Source organism: Puntigrus tetrazona, chromosome 7 (assembly GCF_018831695.1).
Source record: "Puntigrus tetrazona isolate hp1 chromosome 7, ASM1883169v1, whole genome shotgun sequence".
Taxonomy (NCBI): Eukaryota; Metazoa; Chordata; class Actinopteri; order Cypriniformes; family Cyprinidae; genus Puntigrus; species Puntigrus tetrazona.
Window position 1 is genome coordinate 6,463,516 of NC_056705.1, and position 16,787 is coordinate 6,480,302.

General features: G+C 39.6%; 2 protein-coding genes and 1 long non-coding RNA gene across 4 annotated transcripts in view; 1 reads left to right on the top strand and 2 right to left on the bottom strand.

Moving 5' to 3' along the window:
- Positions 1-333: 333 nt before the first annotated feature.
- On the bottom strand, positions 334-6,535 carry LOC122349456 (macrophage mannose receptor 1-like). Its single transcript, XM_043245501.1, has 4 exons — positions 5,019-6,535; positions 1,937-4,439; positions 876-1,205; positions 334-736 (listed from the first exon to the last, which is right to left on the bottom strand). The coding sequence occupies exons 2-4, from the start codon at positions 2,316-2,318 to the stop codon at positions 375-377; spliced, it is 1,074 nt and encodes a 357-aa protein (XP_043101436.1). The 5' UTR covers positions 2,319-4,439; positions 5,019-6,535; the 3' UTR covers positions 334-374.
- Positions 6,536-6,675: 140 nt separating this feature from the next.
- The window catches only part of ndrg2 (NDRG family member 2), a 27,945-nt gene continuing 17,833 nt past the window's right edge, over positions 6,676-16,787 (bottom strand). The window contains exons 4-17 of one of the 2 annotated variants that reach the window (XM_043244934.1): positions 16,674-16,779; positions 12,870-12,990; positions 12,559-12,621; positions 12,417-12,477; positions 11,750-11,836; positions 11,611-11,667; positions 11,299-11,402; positions 10,948-10,986; positions 10,818-10,869; positions 10,690-10,737; positions 10,575-10,610; positions 10,437-10,488; positions 9,847-10,018; positions 6,676-9,816 (exon numbers count right to left, since the gene is read on the bottom strand). In XM_043244934.1, the coding sequence (XP_043100869.1) occupies positions 9,855-10,018; positions 10,437-10,488; positions 10,575-10,610; positions 10,690-10,737; positions 10,818-10,869; positions 10,948-10,986; positions 11,299-11,402; positions 11,611-11,667; positions 11,750-11,836; positions 12,417-12,477; positions 12,559-12,621; positions 12,870-12,990; positions 16,674-16,779 (990 nt within the window). In that variant the 3' untranslated portion in view covers positions 6,676-9,816; positions 9,847-9,854. Of the gene's footprint in view, positions 10,019-10,436; positions 10,489-10,574; positions 10,611-10,689; positions 10,738-10,817; positions 10,870-10,947; positions 10,987-11,298; positions 11,403-11,610; positions 11,668-11,749; positions 11,837-12,416; positions 12,478-12,558; positions 12,622-12,869; positions 12,991-16,673; positions 16,780-16,787 lie in introns of both variants that reach the window. The other variant, XM_043244933.1, reaches the window with a different exon arrangement.
- Positions 12,997-14,645, top strand: LOC122349046. The gene is made up of 2 exons (XR_006251399.1): positions 12,997-13,589; positions 14,023-14,645. It is a non-coding gene; the product is annotated as an uncharacterized LOC122349046 (long non-coding RNA).

Sequence of the window (16,787 nt, forward strand, 5' to 3'; positions counted from 1 at the left end):
TGCTAAACTCAAAAATACAAACATACGCAGCAAAAGTAAGCACATATAAATGAAAGAGCAATTAAGTTTTAACTATAGAGAGTACTATAGCTCCCTTTTATAAGTTCATTCAGTTCTGTTTGTCATCGTCCGGTCTTCAATAGAGGTTGCATGTGTTTGCTACTACTTTTGTTTGGATTTATTAAAAGACTACTTTTTGTACCAATTCTCCCTGTGCTTAAACACGCAACATTTGTGTGACAGATAGCTTATTTTCATTCCTTTTTACCTGGGTTAATAAAAATTAATAAATAAATGCTTGTGAATATTCATTAATGTCTATATGCCAAATAAAAATGAAAACTGTATCTGGTACAGATATCTGTCCTCCACTCTTAGTATCTGCTGCAGATGAAGTTGAGTTTGGTGTTTTCAGGAAGACTGATCCAGCGTTGATCTCCTCCAGACTGAACTGCTCCTTTTCTTTTCTCGAGGCTGCAGTTTTCTGGCGTCGTTCCGTTCCCTGGAGCCCAGTTCTGATAACACACGATCTCTCCACTCAGCCAGAGCCACATGTTCATGACGCAGTAGTTGTGTAAACCCATCCACACCTCAGCAGTAGACGCCAGTTTAACCACGTTCTTCACACGACGCTGAATCTCTTCTGAATGAACCGAGACCAGATCCACATGATTCTGTCTGCAGTATCTCAGAGCTTCAGACCACGTCAGATTCTCTCTGATCACAATCAGTTTATCTGGAAACCAAACCAAGCACAAGCAGAAACTAGAGAGAGACTGATCCAAAACAACATGCAGAACAAACACCGTCCTGTCAGACATCTAGAGTCAACTTTAAGAGATCTGGAGGTGTGTGTTTTGTGAGGATCTACTCACCTTCATGACACACAAAAGGATATTGTTTGTCACAAGAGTCGTCAATCCATTGTCCCTGAGATTTCTGATCAACAGCTGTACAGTCTTCATGACCTCCACTATTATTAGGTTCACCAGTTCTCCAGTATCTGAATGAGGAGTTACTCTGATCTGACCACTGCCAGGAGTCTCTGAACAGACCGATCAAGATCCATGATCCAGATAAATTATTATCACTAATGAACTGCTCAATCTGTTGATTCTCCTCCTGGTTCCTCACACTGATCAGATCAATGTGATTCTGTCTGCAGTGACTCTGAGCGTCCCTCCAGTTCCTCGTCTGATATTGAACTGGAAGTTAAGTGCTAGGCGTCCGGTCAGAGGAGAACTGACCCCAACAGAGTTTTTTTTCTCCATTCTGTATGCATGGGGTTTTGTTTCCTTGCCGCTGTCGCCTCTGGCTTGCTTGGTTGAGGACACTTAACTTCTACTGATTATCGTTGAATTGACTACAGAGACCGTCTCTGCATTTAATAAGAAATTGGTCACTCTCGTCATTATACATCCCTGTCATTATACTGTACAGTGCTTTGATGCAACCTGTGTTGTTAAAAGCGCTATATAAATAAAAATGATTGACTGATTGATCTCATTGACAAAAATCAGTCCTGTGTTTGCTGAAAAAAAAAACCCTGATTCACATATGTTTCTTCATTATTTTCATACACAGGGTTGGGATGCATGAAGATGCATTTCTATAGCTCTTTCTATAGCTCCGTCATTGTGTCATTGAGCTTCGCCTCTGTTATTGTTTTAAAAAATGCAACCTCTAGTGGTGACAACTTACATAATTAACTGATCTGTTAAATAGAAATTTTCTGGGGACGGAATTTATGCTGCCATTATTGAAGACGCACAAGAAGATTTTAGGTTATTTTATTGCACGTTTCCTTTGTAACATACTACAACATAGAGGGAAAACAAATGATCATAGTGTGTTTAGTGACTGAAGTCAGAAATTGTCTCAACAAATACCCAGAGTCCCTTCTATACTCATGATGAAATTAACCCTCATGCTGTTTAGTATTCCATTAAAATTTGGTATATGGTGCGTCTATTAATGAACTCACTGTTGTTGCAGATGAAAAGTTGGGTTGCACTACATGTCAAATCATGCCGCTGTCCGTTTAATATCACAGCACAATCATCTCTGCCTTCTGGTTGTTTATATCCCCGGTTCAGATAGAGAGCAGGTTCACCTGAAGACCTCCTGTTGCTGATCACCTGTCCACCTGCTGCTGAACGTTTGTCAACACAGAGGAGATCAAAGTGAACCTGCAAGGGCTCGAAGCAACTTCCGAAGAGGCAGAAAAATGAGTTGTATACACTATTAGAAGTTGTAGATGAGCTTTGCAAATCAAGTGATGAAGAGCGCGAGGAGTCCGGCGATGACGAACTAGACATGCTTTTTCCAGAAGCTGAATTTTCAGACACCTCACAAGAATGACTAGGGATCGTAAATTAAGCATAAATGTGTATAGCAGCTTATTTTTTTGTGATATCAGTCTCAAATTTGGAACACAACTTCTTATGACCTATGGCTTTTAATTACTATAATTTTTAGGGTGAACCAAATTGAATTTTGATATCACCTCTGCAGGCCTGCACTCAAACATGGGCGTCACGGTTAAAGGTTAAAGTTAAGGTTAAAGGAGTCATATAACGCTGCATGCACTTTTACAAGTTGACTGAACTGAAATGTGTGTATCACCCTATAATGATGATAAAAATCCATCCAGTGTTAAAAATCTGTGTAAAAATCCATGCAGATGATTGAGGTTAACTACCTCAATACTTCACGTGATCCAGCCTCACCTACAGAAGCAGTGAGTTTAATGTCACCTTTCCTAATAATGTGCTAATTAGCTAGTTTCACTATGAATGTATCGTCTAGGACTATAAACACGGCTAAATAAACTTGGAAAAGAGGGGCGGGGTCAGCAGAGCTCGTAAAGATTTAAAGGAGAAGTACACTGAACGGAGTGCTTTGAAAAGGGTAAAACGGGTGTTTATGTACGCTACCATTGAGAAGTTTTAAACAAACTATATTACAGACTTTCCATTAAGACCCAAAGAATCATATCAGCTTGTGGAAAATTGGCTAATGGGAAAAAAATTGGCTAAAAACTAATGGGAACAGATTTACGAATCAATTTGTTCATCATTCTTGCACTGGATGTGAATAGGAGCAACGGTGAAAGGTGAAACGGCCGTCACGTTCAAGCAGCTGTTCATCCTGGACCTTGTGTTTGTTCCGTTTGACCGTAACTGTCCTGCAAAGTGTACATAACTGAAAGGAGCATGCTGTATACGTTTCATTCAGAGAGCACTGAAGTGAGAGTTGACTATTATGCAAATTTCATAATTGCAGTTAAATAACCCTTCACGGCTTTGTTGTACGTTTTGTCTATGTGTGTGATGCAAATCCGAGTTTTTGAGTAAAGAGCAGTGTACACTGTGTAGGGAAGATGTAAGATGTAAGATCAGAACACAGTTGATTCATGGAGCTCTCTTCTAACAGGGATTTGAAACAGGTGTGTGAAACAAGAAAAGCATGTAAAGTATGCATATCAGTGTTGGATTGACTACTACTTTAAAGGGGTCATAATATGTGTACTGTGCAGACAGGACTAATTTAAAGAGGTTTACTAAATGTGTTTACCAGGCATTTTTGTCCCATCCATTGTAGACCACTTACAAATCACTGATATTTGGAAAAATATGCAGATGTCATTTCCAAAATACTGCAGCATGTATGTTTCCCAAAAACAAAAGTTGAATGCAAATTTTTTACTGGATTAGCATATATAGCCTAGAAAGCATGCAAAGTGCCATTGTAATCAAACAACGAGTAACCCCTTTACAATACAAGTACACAAATAACTCATGTTTCACTAAAAGCACAGATAATACTGAATTAATGCTATTCATTAACGACTGCCACATTAGCAGCTAATAATGAGTCTATATGGTTAATATGAATAAAGCACTTAATACAAAAAAATTATTGTGTTTTAAAGCGTTACCAATATAATGCATATTATAAGAAAATGAAAGTGTTTTTTGACCTTTGCCTAAAATATCAATCTCTCATTACTCATCATAGAGGGACTTCAAGGTGTGTTTATTCGCTTCCCTGAGAAGTATTTGTATTTGAATTCAGAGCATTAATATTGTCTTCAATGAAAAATACAGTCAATGAAATAATTAACATTCATATGCCTGTCATGAAAGTTGCTAACATTGACATTTTAAAGTATGTATGGAACTTGATATAAAATGGTCATCAAAATACATTCTATTTTAAAGCAAATTCGTCTAGTTCTTCAAATAAGATATCTTAGATTAATACTTAACAAAGCAATATTGAAGAACATTTATTAACATGGTGTGAAGTCCAAAAACAACAACTTGTGAACATGGCGAGAACAATTAATAGTCGTTTGCTAGATTGTGTCATCTTCCGTCCTCCATATTTCAGCTAATTTCTCCAGTGAACGAGTGACAGCGTCCAGGTAACAACACCTGCACAGAAGCACAATGAATTATTTCATGTATTTCTACTCTCTCTCTCTACATGAGGGTGAGTAAATCATGACGGATTTGTTTTCTGAGTAAACTATCCCTTTAAGTAAAAGAATTACAAGCTAAAAAAAAAGAAAAAAGTACTTAAAGCTGCACTGTGTAAATTTCCGCGGCCTTTAAGAGAAGCTACAGTCGGTGTGGCCAACTTAACAACTTTTCAGACCCAACTTTTGCGCCATTTTTCCAAAAAAAGCGCCTAGCCACTTCTTGGACAAAGCTTAGCGAGTCTTTGTGATTGCGTGGCACTGGCAGGTCTCGTTTTCTCGTTTTTAACTTAGATTAACTACTATGTCAAATTCATTCAATTTTCTGACAACATAAACGGTAAAATATATAAATAAAAACAGTTCAATTGAAAATTTGGCTGCATTCAATAAACTATGGTACCATATATACAATGAACATGCAAATTAACTCGTGACGTCATTTAGCGACTTTTTTTTCCATTGGCTACGTTGGCCGATAAAGGGTTAAGATGTAGTCTGAGACCTGATATCTCTTTAATACGATGAAGGGTACCTGCGCAGAGAAGCTGATAGACCGAGCTCGAGGAGGTAGCCGCCGCCGCGCTGGTCGTCGAGGCCGTGATCGCCGCCGTCGAAGCTGCTGCAGAACTAGCGCTCGTGGCTGGATTGGTTGAGGCAGGCGCCGAAGACGGCGCTACGGTGGTGCAGTGACATCCGTTGAACAGCAGGAGAGCGGTTAGAGCAAAGAGACTCAAATGCTTCATCTTCCTGAGGGAAAGAGACGTTTGTTGAATATAATATAATTCTGCTGTAGATAAGATTGAATGATGCAGTGTAGATGGGCTCATGACCCTACTTGGTGAAGCTATCCACCTTTTTAGGAGAGTCCGAAGTTAACGTATTTTATGTAAACGTGCCTTATGATTTATTAGTCTATATAACTTCCATCTTATTAGTTGACATGAATAAATAGCTTGAACAAAGTGTAGCAAAGGGGAAAAATTGTGCCGCCAACCTCGGTGTAAGTCATTAAAAAACTAAGCAGAAACTGGTTTTGTATATAAGCTATACAATTTAATGTATAATAAACATACAATAAAAGTACAATTAGGCGGTCACTGACTTTCCATCCATGCGTTGGTGCATCTGTGTTTGCTACAGTTAAAATATTATCTATCAAAATATGAATTACCGTAGTGCTACCGTTTTCTTTCTTCTGATTAAATGGTGCTAGAAAATAACGACAGTGTTAGTTATTCACATGGAAACTTTTTTACATTTACAACTAATATATTATTAATATACATTTAAGCATACCATACAGTATATACTATAAAGCGTGCCTAAACGATGTTGCCTGTTTAAACTAGTGTTCAGTCAGATGGTTAGCGGAGATGCTGAAGGCTGACGTACCTGCTCTCCGCGTCGTTCTCGTATCGGTCGCTCGCTCAGTGAGGTTTATAAGTCTTCTTGTTAGCCGTCAGATCTGAGATCTCTGTGGAAACCTCTTCCTGACCTGCTGGGTAATTGTACGTTTCGATGAAGGTCGGGGATTGTGTTTCTGCTCTTCCACTCATTGTTCTTCTGTTGGAGGTGATGTCAGCCCTCTAGCAACAAACAACACTGACCACAGCACACACAGTAACTACGCTCCAGATATAACTATTACAGGTCTCACAATCGGCCAATCTTGTTTCCACCTGATCCAGACTACATCTAAAAATAGACTTTAGGTTTAGTGTTAACTAGAGAGCGCTAGGTTTTAATATCAGCATTAACATTTAATAATTATTAAAGAGAGAAATGTGATTAATATGACACATTTGTAGCATGTTTACACTTTAATCTGAACGTCAGACAAAAAGATGCACGAATATACCCATAACATTTCAGAATGTAAATAAAGCAGTTATGTATTTGAAGTGGTGAGGACCATACGCATGCTTGAAATGAACTGCTACCCAAAAAGATCTTCAGAAATATCAGCTTTAAAATGTGAAAAAGACACTAAAAAGGAAACCTGCTGCGCGACAAATGCATTTTTAAAAGTGCAAATATTTAAAATATTTAATGCCGAGTCACATTTAAAAAATCCTCAATTAAAAACAAGTGACTTATTAAAATTAGATCGTCACAGGACCACATAAAACTATTTTGCGAAACCAGAAAAATATGAAAAATATATGAAAAATAAGACTCGAATAACCGTGTCATTTTGATCCCTTTAATTACTTTTTTTTTTCCAGTTGTTCATAGTATTACACAGAGAAATTAGCCACACAGTTAATGTTGATTGCATTCTGTTATTCATAACATTTTTTTTTCATCATTATTTTTTATTTTTTTGTTAATTACATTATTTCCTTTTTTAGTGCTAAAGCTAAAAAAGTTACACAAGAACTAGCACACTGATGTCTAACCCGTGAGGACATTGAGACGCAAATCTACTTCACAGAAAATTAAAAGGGTTTCATTGAGGAGAGTTTAAAAAAAAAATGGACACACATTTACATTCACACCGTCCCAACGCACGCCGTGACCCGATCCATTCCTTTCCCCATTGAGTTTCATTGTGTCATTATTCTCACATTTTTTACGGTTATTTCTCTATGCATTTGGTTTCAGATTCCGTCCATTTGTATTTTTGGTAGTTTCCGGTGAATCTGGGGTGATCTTGCAGTCTTTACACTCAACGCAAGCGTTATTATTCAGACAAGCATCTCAACATAAACCTTCCGTTAAAAAGAAAGAAAGAAAAAAACACGTTTCCCACTTACGCAACCCATGAAAGCCAAGGTTCTGTCATGAACAATGGAAAGCGTCTCTAAAATAAGTGATTTCTACGAACTCCCCAATTAACGTTAATTAGCCTGTTCCGCTACGGAGTCATTTTCAGGGCAGTGTTTCGCTGAAAGTGATTGTTACGATGCAGTTGTGAGAATTTGGTCAATGTCGTTATTGGCTAAAAATGTCAAAAACGCAGTGGTTTCGGTATTCTTCCGAGCGCTCTTCATCGAATCTTCTACAGATTTGAAGTTGCTCGTGGAGCTAATGGGTTAATAACATGGCTAAACCCTGTTGGCAGTGAAGGGGCTGGTTAATCAGCCAAAGTGACAAGAGCTTTGAAGGGTCATTCTTCTGAATAAACTAGCACGCCTTCCCTTATTGTGTTTTAAAGTTAAAGCGGCGCACGCACGCTCAGGCATGCCCACTCTTTTACTCTGTGTACGAGTCACTATGGTTCGGCATTAGATCACACCTCGGCTTTAAGTACACTTCAAACCAGAGCGAGAGCTCTCAAGTTACGGTAAAATCAAGGAACAGCCATTCAAAACGACAAACGTCACTATCACCATGAGTCCACCTTAATGTTTACAACCAAACACTTCTAAGAGCGGACTAATAGGTTACAGCTAAGTACTGTGGTCGTACCACGGTACAGTGATGCCGTCAGTGGCAAAACTACAGGCCTTTGCTGTATACTACAGTACTAGGTGGTTACCGTATTTATACTGTAGCTAACAACGCTATAGTACTCCACTCCACGTCAAAAAGTACCATGGTGCATGCCCACAAACCTAAGGTACACATCCAAAACACGCAATACGCTTTTGTGTCGTTATTTCGTATTCTGGCGAATTGCTGGCCAGTTTTAGAGGTGGACTATTCTATTCTGCTTATATACGAACTATATTTTACGAATTCGTACGAAATGGCCGACTCGATCAAGTGTGGCGCTGATGGCACTTTCACATCGGCAGGACATGTTATTGAGGTCGTTTGCTCATCTGCAATGCGTCTATCGGACGTCTTCTTTTAGGTGTCAAACAGACGTCTTTAAGATGTTTATCATTTGTAAAAACTGACTTCTATAAGACGTCTGCCAGACATGTGTAAACAAGATGCTTTCCAGATCTTTAACAGACATCCTGCAGACGTATGTGTGCTATCTGTATTTATTTTTTAACGTGCAGAAATTTGAGACTGTAAACTAGTTCTTTTTAGACATGTAAAGCACTTTATTTATATAATGCTCTATATAAGCAAATGCTGATTTGACGTGCGATTTTACGCTTAACAATTCCTTAAAAGTTGGCCTTTTACAGAGGAAAGCTGCATAAAAGCCCACCACAGTCTAATTTCAAATCAAATCGTCCAAATTCGCGAATATGGTGCGCATTCTCACGTTTAAACGTCTTCATTGGTGTTCTCTTGCCTCAATAATGACACAAAATTTTGAGCATTCGTGTAGGCCTACACACGGACATATTATCTTGCGGTGTATTTTATTTCGTGATTTCAGCTTCTTGTTGTACATGTAAACTCACTCAGTGATGGAAGCACTTCTCGGACTCATCTGCCAATCCTGACCTCAGCTTAAAATCGTGTCTCTGCTCTTACGATCAGCGCTATTCATCAAACAACTTTCCTTTTCAGCTTCTGCCATCGTTTTCTCGCATTCCTAACCACCATCATACGCGTACCGTTTCCCAAGATTAATCCCCGTCCAATTTTCGTGTCCGATTTCTATGAAAATACATTGCATCACAGATATAAACTTGACTTCAAAACAACGATTCCTGTGCCTTTCTCGTTGTTCTTTCCTATTTAAGACCGCACATTCACTCTTTCACCGAAATAAAAATTACCGTAAAAAAAAAAAAGTATATATAAAAAAATATATATATAGACTGATGTGGTCAAGAAAATTCCGGCATGCATTTCAGAACAGGCAAAGACCCCAACGGCCCTAACCCCGCAACCAAACAAAAAATATATAATTACAGTATTTTTCTTTCTCGCTTTTACGCGTATAGCTTTTTCGTTAAGGGCAAATGGAAGACATGAAGTGGCTGTCATCTACAGAGACGAGTATTTCAGCCTGAAACCTTCGCCGCCGTCTCCGACGATACTGCGCCCCTCTCGCAGCAGCAGGATTGTAAAACAGAAAAAAAAAATAGTAATACGGAATACAAAAAACAAAAAAAGCACGCCAAAAAAATAATAATAATCACAAAGAAGTTGAAAGACACACATTATGAGCTTATACTCTTTTCTCTATTCTTTTCGTTTAGAAATTCAACATGTAATTAAGAGAAACATCATTGTTTATTTTTTTTTTTCAGTGACGCTTGTCGTTATTAATATTAATTATCAATATTCATATTAGAAGTATTACTATTGGTTAACACTACGTTTGGGTCTCTAAAGGCCCCGCCCATGTCACAGAGTTAAAGGGCTCTATCATCCGCCTGGCGGTCGGTGAAGGGAGGGAGAGAGTCGTCTTCATCCGTCACCCAGAAGACTGCAGCGCTTCATCCCCCTCTCTCTCTCTCTCTCTCTCTCTCTCTCTCTCTCTCTCTCTCTCTCTCTCTCTCTCTGGCGCTGCTCAGCACGACACCTCCATGGTATGGGACGGGCTCGGCGGGAGCTGTCCGCCCTGGGAGCCCTGGGACAGGGTGCGGGACCGAGAGCGCGAGCCCTCCATGGAGTAGGAGGACGAGAGCGAGGTGGTGCGCGAGCGGGAGAGACGCGTCATGCAGGACGACGCCACTGAGAGGAAGAGAACAGACAGAGCACGTCCCAAAACAGTGAGCAACGAACAAATAAAGTGACGGCGATTCCGATATATCGGTGCATATTTGGGGTTCGTACGAATCTGCACGAATGACCCACTACTACCTCTAAAGCCAAAGTGTTGCAAAAAGAGCGAGGTCGTACGAATTCGTACAAAGTGGCCGCCTTGGTCGTACGTTGCTTTCTGGGATTTTTTAGAATTCACATAAATTTGTTTTTTTTCTTTTAGCATTAAATTATTTAAATTTCTGTTTCAAATACATTCTGTTGTTTTTGACTTTATATTCATGAAAAGTAAAAAATACGTTTTTTTCACAATGAATCTTAATGATATCGGTTTGCATTAAAACCTCAGTTTCTGTATTTTTCAAAAAAACGCTCTCAGGTCACTTACTGTATCCCATGCCTTGGATGAAGTATTTGAACGCTTCTGTCAGTTTGCTGGGCTGCAGAGACACACGTTTCATTTATACGCCGCTGATTTCCTCTGAATGAATCAACTGCTGATAAATAACCACAGGACGTGGCTTACCTGAGTCAGCTGGGGCATCCCGCCGGCGTCAGCCATCTGAACAAAAACGAGAGAGCTCGTATAAAAAATACACCACTTTTGTTCTTCTTTAATGAAATCTAATAAAAGGCCAAACCTTGAGGAATGAGGTCGTGGTTGGATCTAGTTTGCTGTTGCACTCCACCTAGGGGACAGAAACAGACAGCAGTGAGATGAGTCTCGGGTTTCTGTGGAGAAACCTCGTCTTTTTTAAGACTGACTTACAGCAGCTTCCTCGTACGGAGCCTGATCACCAACCACCAGCATCACAGGACACCTGAAACACACACACACACACACGTGAGGAGACGCCGAAAGACACACGTCTGTGAGAGAACGCGGCTTTATTTCTTACTTGAACGTGTTATTCCTTTCGATGTTCAGATCTCTGCGACTGCGAGGCAGAAAGAAAAACACGAGTGTTTGATTATCAAAATGTTTTATAACGCCTTAATTACACAGTTAGTGATGAATCGCTTTTTAATGCATTTTGGAGCAAAAAAGTACACAACATTTCAGAAATCATTGGTTATTAATATTCTGCTTCGGTAGTCAGATCAACAATTTAAAAAGCAATGCAAACAACGAATGACGATGACCTTTGGCCCTAATTAATTCCATCATTGGAATATACGGCTTTACCGAGTCCAAATAAAGCCTTCGAAGAGCCAGAAGCACGAAGTATAAAAAGCGGTGTGATTTTTACCCGAGGTAGCTCTTCCAGAAGAGCTCGATGTTGATGAGGTTCGGCGCTTTGGCGATTCTCTCTCTGTGAGTCTGAATGAGCTCTGTGTTTGCAGACATCTCTTCCTGAAAACAACCAGCAAACACACCACAGATCAGTGGTTAACCATCACGCAAAAACCATTACGCGCTTCCCAAGGACGCTTGATTCTGATTGGCCGGTTGCGGCATGCTATAGTCAAAAACATTGACCGTTTCCCCCAAGTTTTGGAAATAACCCAATCTCTTTCAGGCTCATCAGAAGTGTTCAGCTTCAACACACACACACACACACCTGACTGAAGAGGTGACTCAGGATTTGGTCTGTGAGGGAAGACGTCAGATTGGAGAGCTGCAGAAGAAGCACAAGCTGTTTGAGTCACACATATCGGCCGTTATTAATCAGACGGGGACTTCCTATAGAGCGGACAGACCTTCTGAGCGGCCCAGTCCATCCAGCCTCGAGCGTTTGTGTCCACATTGACCAGAACGAGCCCTTCCACGGCGTCAGGGTTACTCAACTGTGAGCGAGAGACAACAGAGGAGGAATATTTCAAGAATTTAAAACACTGTAAACTACGCCGCAGTCTCCAGCGATGCAGATTTCTTTAGTAAATAAGACAAAATCGAATGTAAAATGATGTGGTGAAGACCAAAGATGGAGCTTATTTTGAGAGTTTCCCATTTCTACTGTATTGAAACGGTCTGTAAAGTGTTAGATTTATTCCTCAACACGTGATGTTCTCTTTCTGGCCAGCAGAGAGCTTCATTCAGTCTTTTAACACTGTCTTATGTATGCTGTATTGCATTAAGGTTGAAGAAATTTATTTTTGCATCTAAAGAAACAAACAGAATTCAAAGATTGACCAAAACATAGAAAGAAAAGGTTCGTGCTCAATTCCAAAATATATAAAAAGCCGTGGAATTGTTTGTGTTGGAAAATGACAACCAACTAGTTTTTGTCTGTGCACCGGAATAAAAACTCTAGGTGCAATCGATTATTGGTTTATTATGTAAGAAGTGCAAAATGTGTTTTATGCCTGTTGAACAAAACAAAATGAAACGATAATAAGGCACGCGATGGTCAGATGTGTAACTCACAGTGAACTTGGACAGGATGTAAGCGCCGGCTCCGACTCCGACGCCGATGATTGTGCGGAAACTAAACGAGAGGAAAACAGATTGAGCTCGTCGTGAGGGACGCGCGTCGCTAGTGAACATTTAAACGCGCGCTAACTCTCACTTAAAATACTGCAGGACAGCGGGGATCATCTCGGAGACCTGATCCATAGACGCGTACTGGTATCTGTGAGAGAAAACAAACACTGTTAGCATGTCGAACAACGAGACGGGGGCCTGCGGACACACCAGAACCAAAAATAACAGCTTCTGAGTCACGGCCTGCGTTAAAACCACCAACGCCTTCAGAAGATGCTTTGACGGCTGTCAAACACCGTTTAACACATTTTCAGGTTTCACACTTTTTTATAACACCCTCACAAAGTCACACAAATTATATATATATATATACACACATACACACACAACACATACCCGGCAGGATAAATGGCGGCGCCGTCTTCTTGTCCCGGAGCATCCACGTGAACCACAGTGAAGTTCTTCACGATCTCCTGCATCTCCTCGAACTTAAACAGGGTGGAGAAGCAGCTCTTACCTGAGAGACACAAACAAAACCTCATTTGATGCGCCGTGCCCCATGGCCCCTGATCTTAAAACGTGATGATTAGCAATCACAACGACTTTCTTTTTCAACGTTCATAACTGCTGAGCATTTAAAAACTACATTGTATTTAAAAATGACACGACGTTTTTTATTTTCGAAAGCAGAAAAGAGTAGTACCATTCACGTTGGCGGCCGTTTCGATTTCTTGCTTGTAAAGGAGTCGTGTCGTTTTTTTAAACTGGTTCACAAACCATTAAAGTGTTTTTGTTCACATTATTTCGGACATGACGAAGGCCTCCATTAATCGTGATGGTTCACCATAAAAACCGATGTCCTTTCGGTTCTCACCCACCTTGACTCTGTAGATGGTTTAAAGCTCATCGAGTGCGATGCTAAGTGTGAAGAGCTCATCTTGTTTGGTTTGAAGTGTCAAAAAGGAGTTAGCGGGTGATTTCCAAGAAACGGAGCTTAATTTCACACCTGCCTCATTTCAACCCAATAAATAGAAGTCCAGTGAGCGTCTCAGACACAACTTTCTGAACAGCCGGACTCTACCAGACTTAAACTCGCAAACAGCGCAAAGGGGAAAGGTAACGTTTTTCTTTACGTTTTGGTATTTAGCTCATAAACAACCGTATTTATCTGTTAGTTGCAATAATAAGTGTTAAAATTACGCCAACGAATAAACAACTGATTCTTCAAACACGAGGAAGAGTTTGAACCACGTTCAGATTCAAATTAGCTCTTGGTCAACTCGCTGAAATGATGGTCAATGTATTAAAATGAATGCACTCGCTCTTGTAAGTATTTGGAGTTCTACACAGTCGGCTTTCAGGCTAAGCTCTCGCACAGAATGAACTCGTAAGAATCACAGAGAGCAATAGGTCAGTGAAATATGACGAGCCGTTAGACTCAAGCTTTCCAACGGGTCGGTCAGTGTTTCAAACGTCTCTAATGCCACTAGCTTTCCGCGTCGCTAACCGTTTACTTCCTCAACCCGCCCTTTTCTCCCGTTTGTCTCAGGATGAGATCTGCAGTTCTGTTCTTCCTCTTCTTCTCCCTGGCTCTCGGTGATGGAGCGAATCACCAGGACATCAGCCGATACGAGGAGTTCAAGAGAAAACACATTCTCCCGGCTGGTTTTCAAACAAATAATGAAACTGTTTGGGTGAACCACCTGGTGAACAATAATCTCTGTGACAGAACTAAAGGAGGAACCCAGTCCTTCATTGAGGACACAGAAAGAAATATAATTGCTATCTGCAATGGCTCTGGTATTGTAACAAACGATAACTACGTCAGAAGTACAAATCTTTTCCAACTGTACATAATTATAAGCAGAATGTTAACCGAGTGCGTCATCGAAAAATGCCGTAAAGGCAAATATTATGTAACTGTTGAATGTGAGAACAACCGACCTGTGCATTTTCATGGGCAACGCATTCAAAATGGAACAAAAGGGGGCATTTGCTATTACCCAGAATGATTGAATTTCATTTGGGTTGAAATGTTCAATAATAACTTTGCTGTGCTTAATGCATGTTTAAATGATATAATTCCAGAAATGATTATTTGTTTTGCACAAACAAACTGATCAAATGTACTGCTTGAATGCAAGTCGCTTTGAATAAAATCTGCCAAACGCATGAATGCATCTGTTGTTGTAAAGAAGCAAAAATGCTGAATGCGCGAGAAACACATGGTCCACGTCCGCCACTTTTCGAACTCAAAAAAAAAAAAAAAACATATCGAAACAACTTTGTTTTGTTTTTCTTTCACAGCACAAAACCCTGAAGAGTCGTCTAAACAATCGCTCCCATAAACAGACCACACTAGTATTTCTCACATTTTTTTTCTAATAATATTTCTTAAATATTTTCAACAAGCCAGGGTGATATTTGTTTTGAAAAAGATTTATATAAGAAAAAAAAAAAAAAATAATAATAATAATATATATATATATATATATATATATATATATATATATATATATATATATATATATATATATATATATATATATATATATATATATATATATATATATTTTTTTTTTTTTTTTTTTTTTTTTATATATTTTTCCTTTTTAAAATGTAAAAATGCTTGTGAAAGTACTTGTTTTAGAGGACTTGTCTAGAAAGTCTTAAAATATATTTCGGCTGAAAACAGCACAAAAAAAATCGAGGTTTGAAAAGCATTTTCTGTATTGTGAATGTTGCTGAACCTTTGAAATGTTCATTAGAAAAACCCAAAACGATTCACTGAGCAAACGACACCGCTGGAGTTGAACACATCGGTCACTGTTTTAACGCATCTCTTGTTTCAGGATGAGAGCGGCTCTTTTCCTTTTGCTCCTCTTCACGTTCGGTCGTGGACTGGATACCGATCAGCTGGAGGTGTTCTCCTTTTCTTCTAACCGGTCACATCCCTGTCAGAGATCTCTGAATAACAACGCTTATAACCAGTTTAAACACAGACACATTCTCTCTGATGATTTTAACACCAGACGGACGAGCGCTTGGGTAGAATACCTAAACAGAACGAGTCTTTGCGGGAGAAAACCTTTACAGTCCTTCCTCCGTAAAAACAACATCGATAGAGTTCGGAGAATCTGCAACGATCGAGGCGTCACATTCAGACAAAACCTGTGCATCAGTGAAAGAGAGTTTGAAGTGTTCATTGTTCAAAGCGCCTGGAGGAACGGGCGATGTGAAGCTCAGTGTGAGAGCAGACGCGTTCATGTGATCGTTGCTTGTGAAGTCATTGAAAACCGCTGCCTGCCTGTTCACTACGAGGGACAGACTACTGAACCTCCCCGACGGGGTCAGACCTGCAGACCTCGCTAGCGGATAGATAGATAGATACACATGTGTAGAGATGTATTCAGCATTCGTGAAACTGGATGTTTTTATAAGGAGGGCAGACACCTGTTACTGTGTATCTGGAGGCACTGAAAAGGCATTTAGTTGAAAGGCCTTGTTGTATATTTGTACTCGCTAGGTCTTATTCTTCTGTTTTCTTGTACTTTTATTTCTTGTACTTACTATTTTATTTTGTTTGCAATTTGCATATATATATATATATATATATATATATATATATATATATATATATATATATATATATAAATTATAACAAAAAATAAAAGAAGCTTTAAACAAATAAAAAACAACATATATATATATATATATATATATATATATATATATATATATATATATATGTTGTTTTATATTCTGTTAAAGCTCTTTTTGTATAATTTAAAAAGTGTTGTTGTTTTCTTCTTTCAAGTTGTGTTATATGTGCTCGTGCAAAATAAAAAAAACTGCCTGACTGTCTTTGTGTGTCTGTGTGTATTTGTGTGTGTCTGTGCGTGTGTGTGTGTGTCTCTGTGTGTGTGTGTGTGTGTGTGTCTCTGTGTGTGTGTGTGTCTCTGTGTGTGTGTGTGTGTGTCTCTGTGTGTGTGTGTGTGTGTGTGTGTGTGTCTGTGTGTGTGTGTGTGTGTGTGTGTGTGTCTCTGTGTGTGTGTGTGTGTCTCTGTGTGTGTGTGTGTGTGTGTCTCTGTGTGTGTGTGTGTGTGTGTCTCTGTGTGTGTGTGTGTGTGTGTGTGTGTGTGTGTGTGTGTGTCTGTGTGTGTGTGTGTGTGTGTGTGTGTGTGTGTGTGTGTGTCTTACTGTCCATTCCCACATCATGGAAGGTCAGTATGGCCGGTCTGCGAGCGTTTCCGGTGCCGTGGACCGTCACGTGCAGCACACCGTGAGGTGTCTCGACGCTGTGCTCCTGAACAC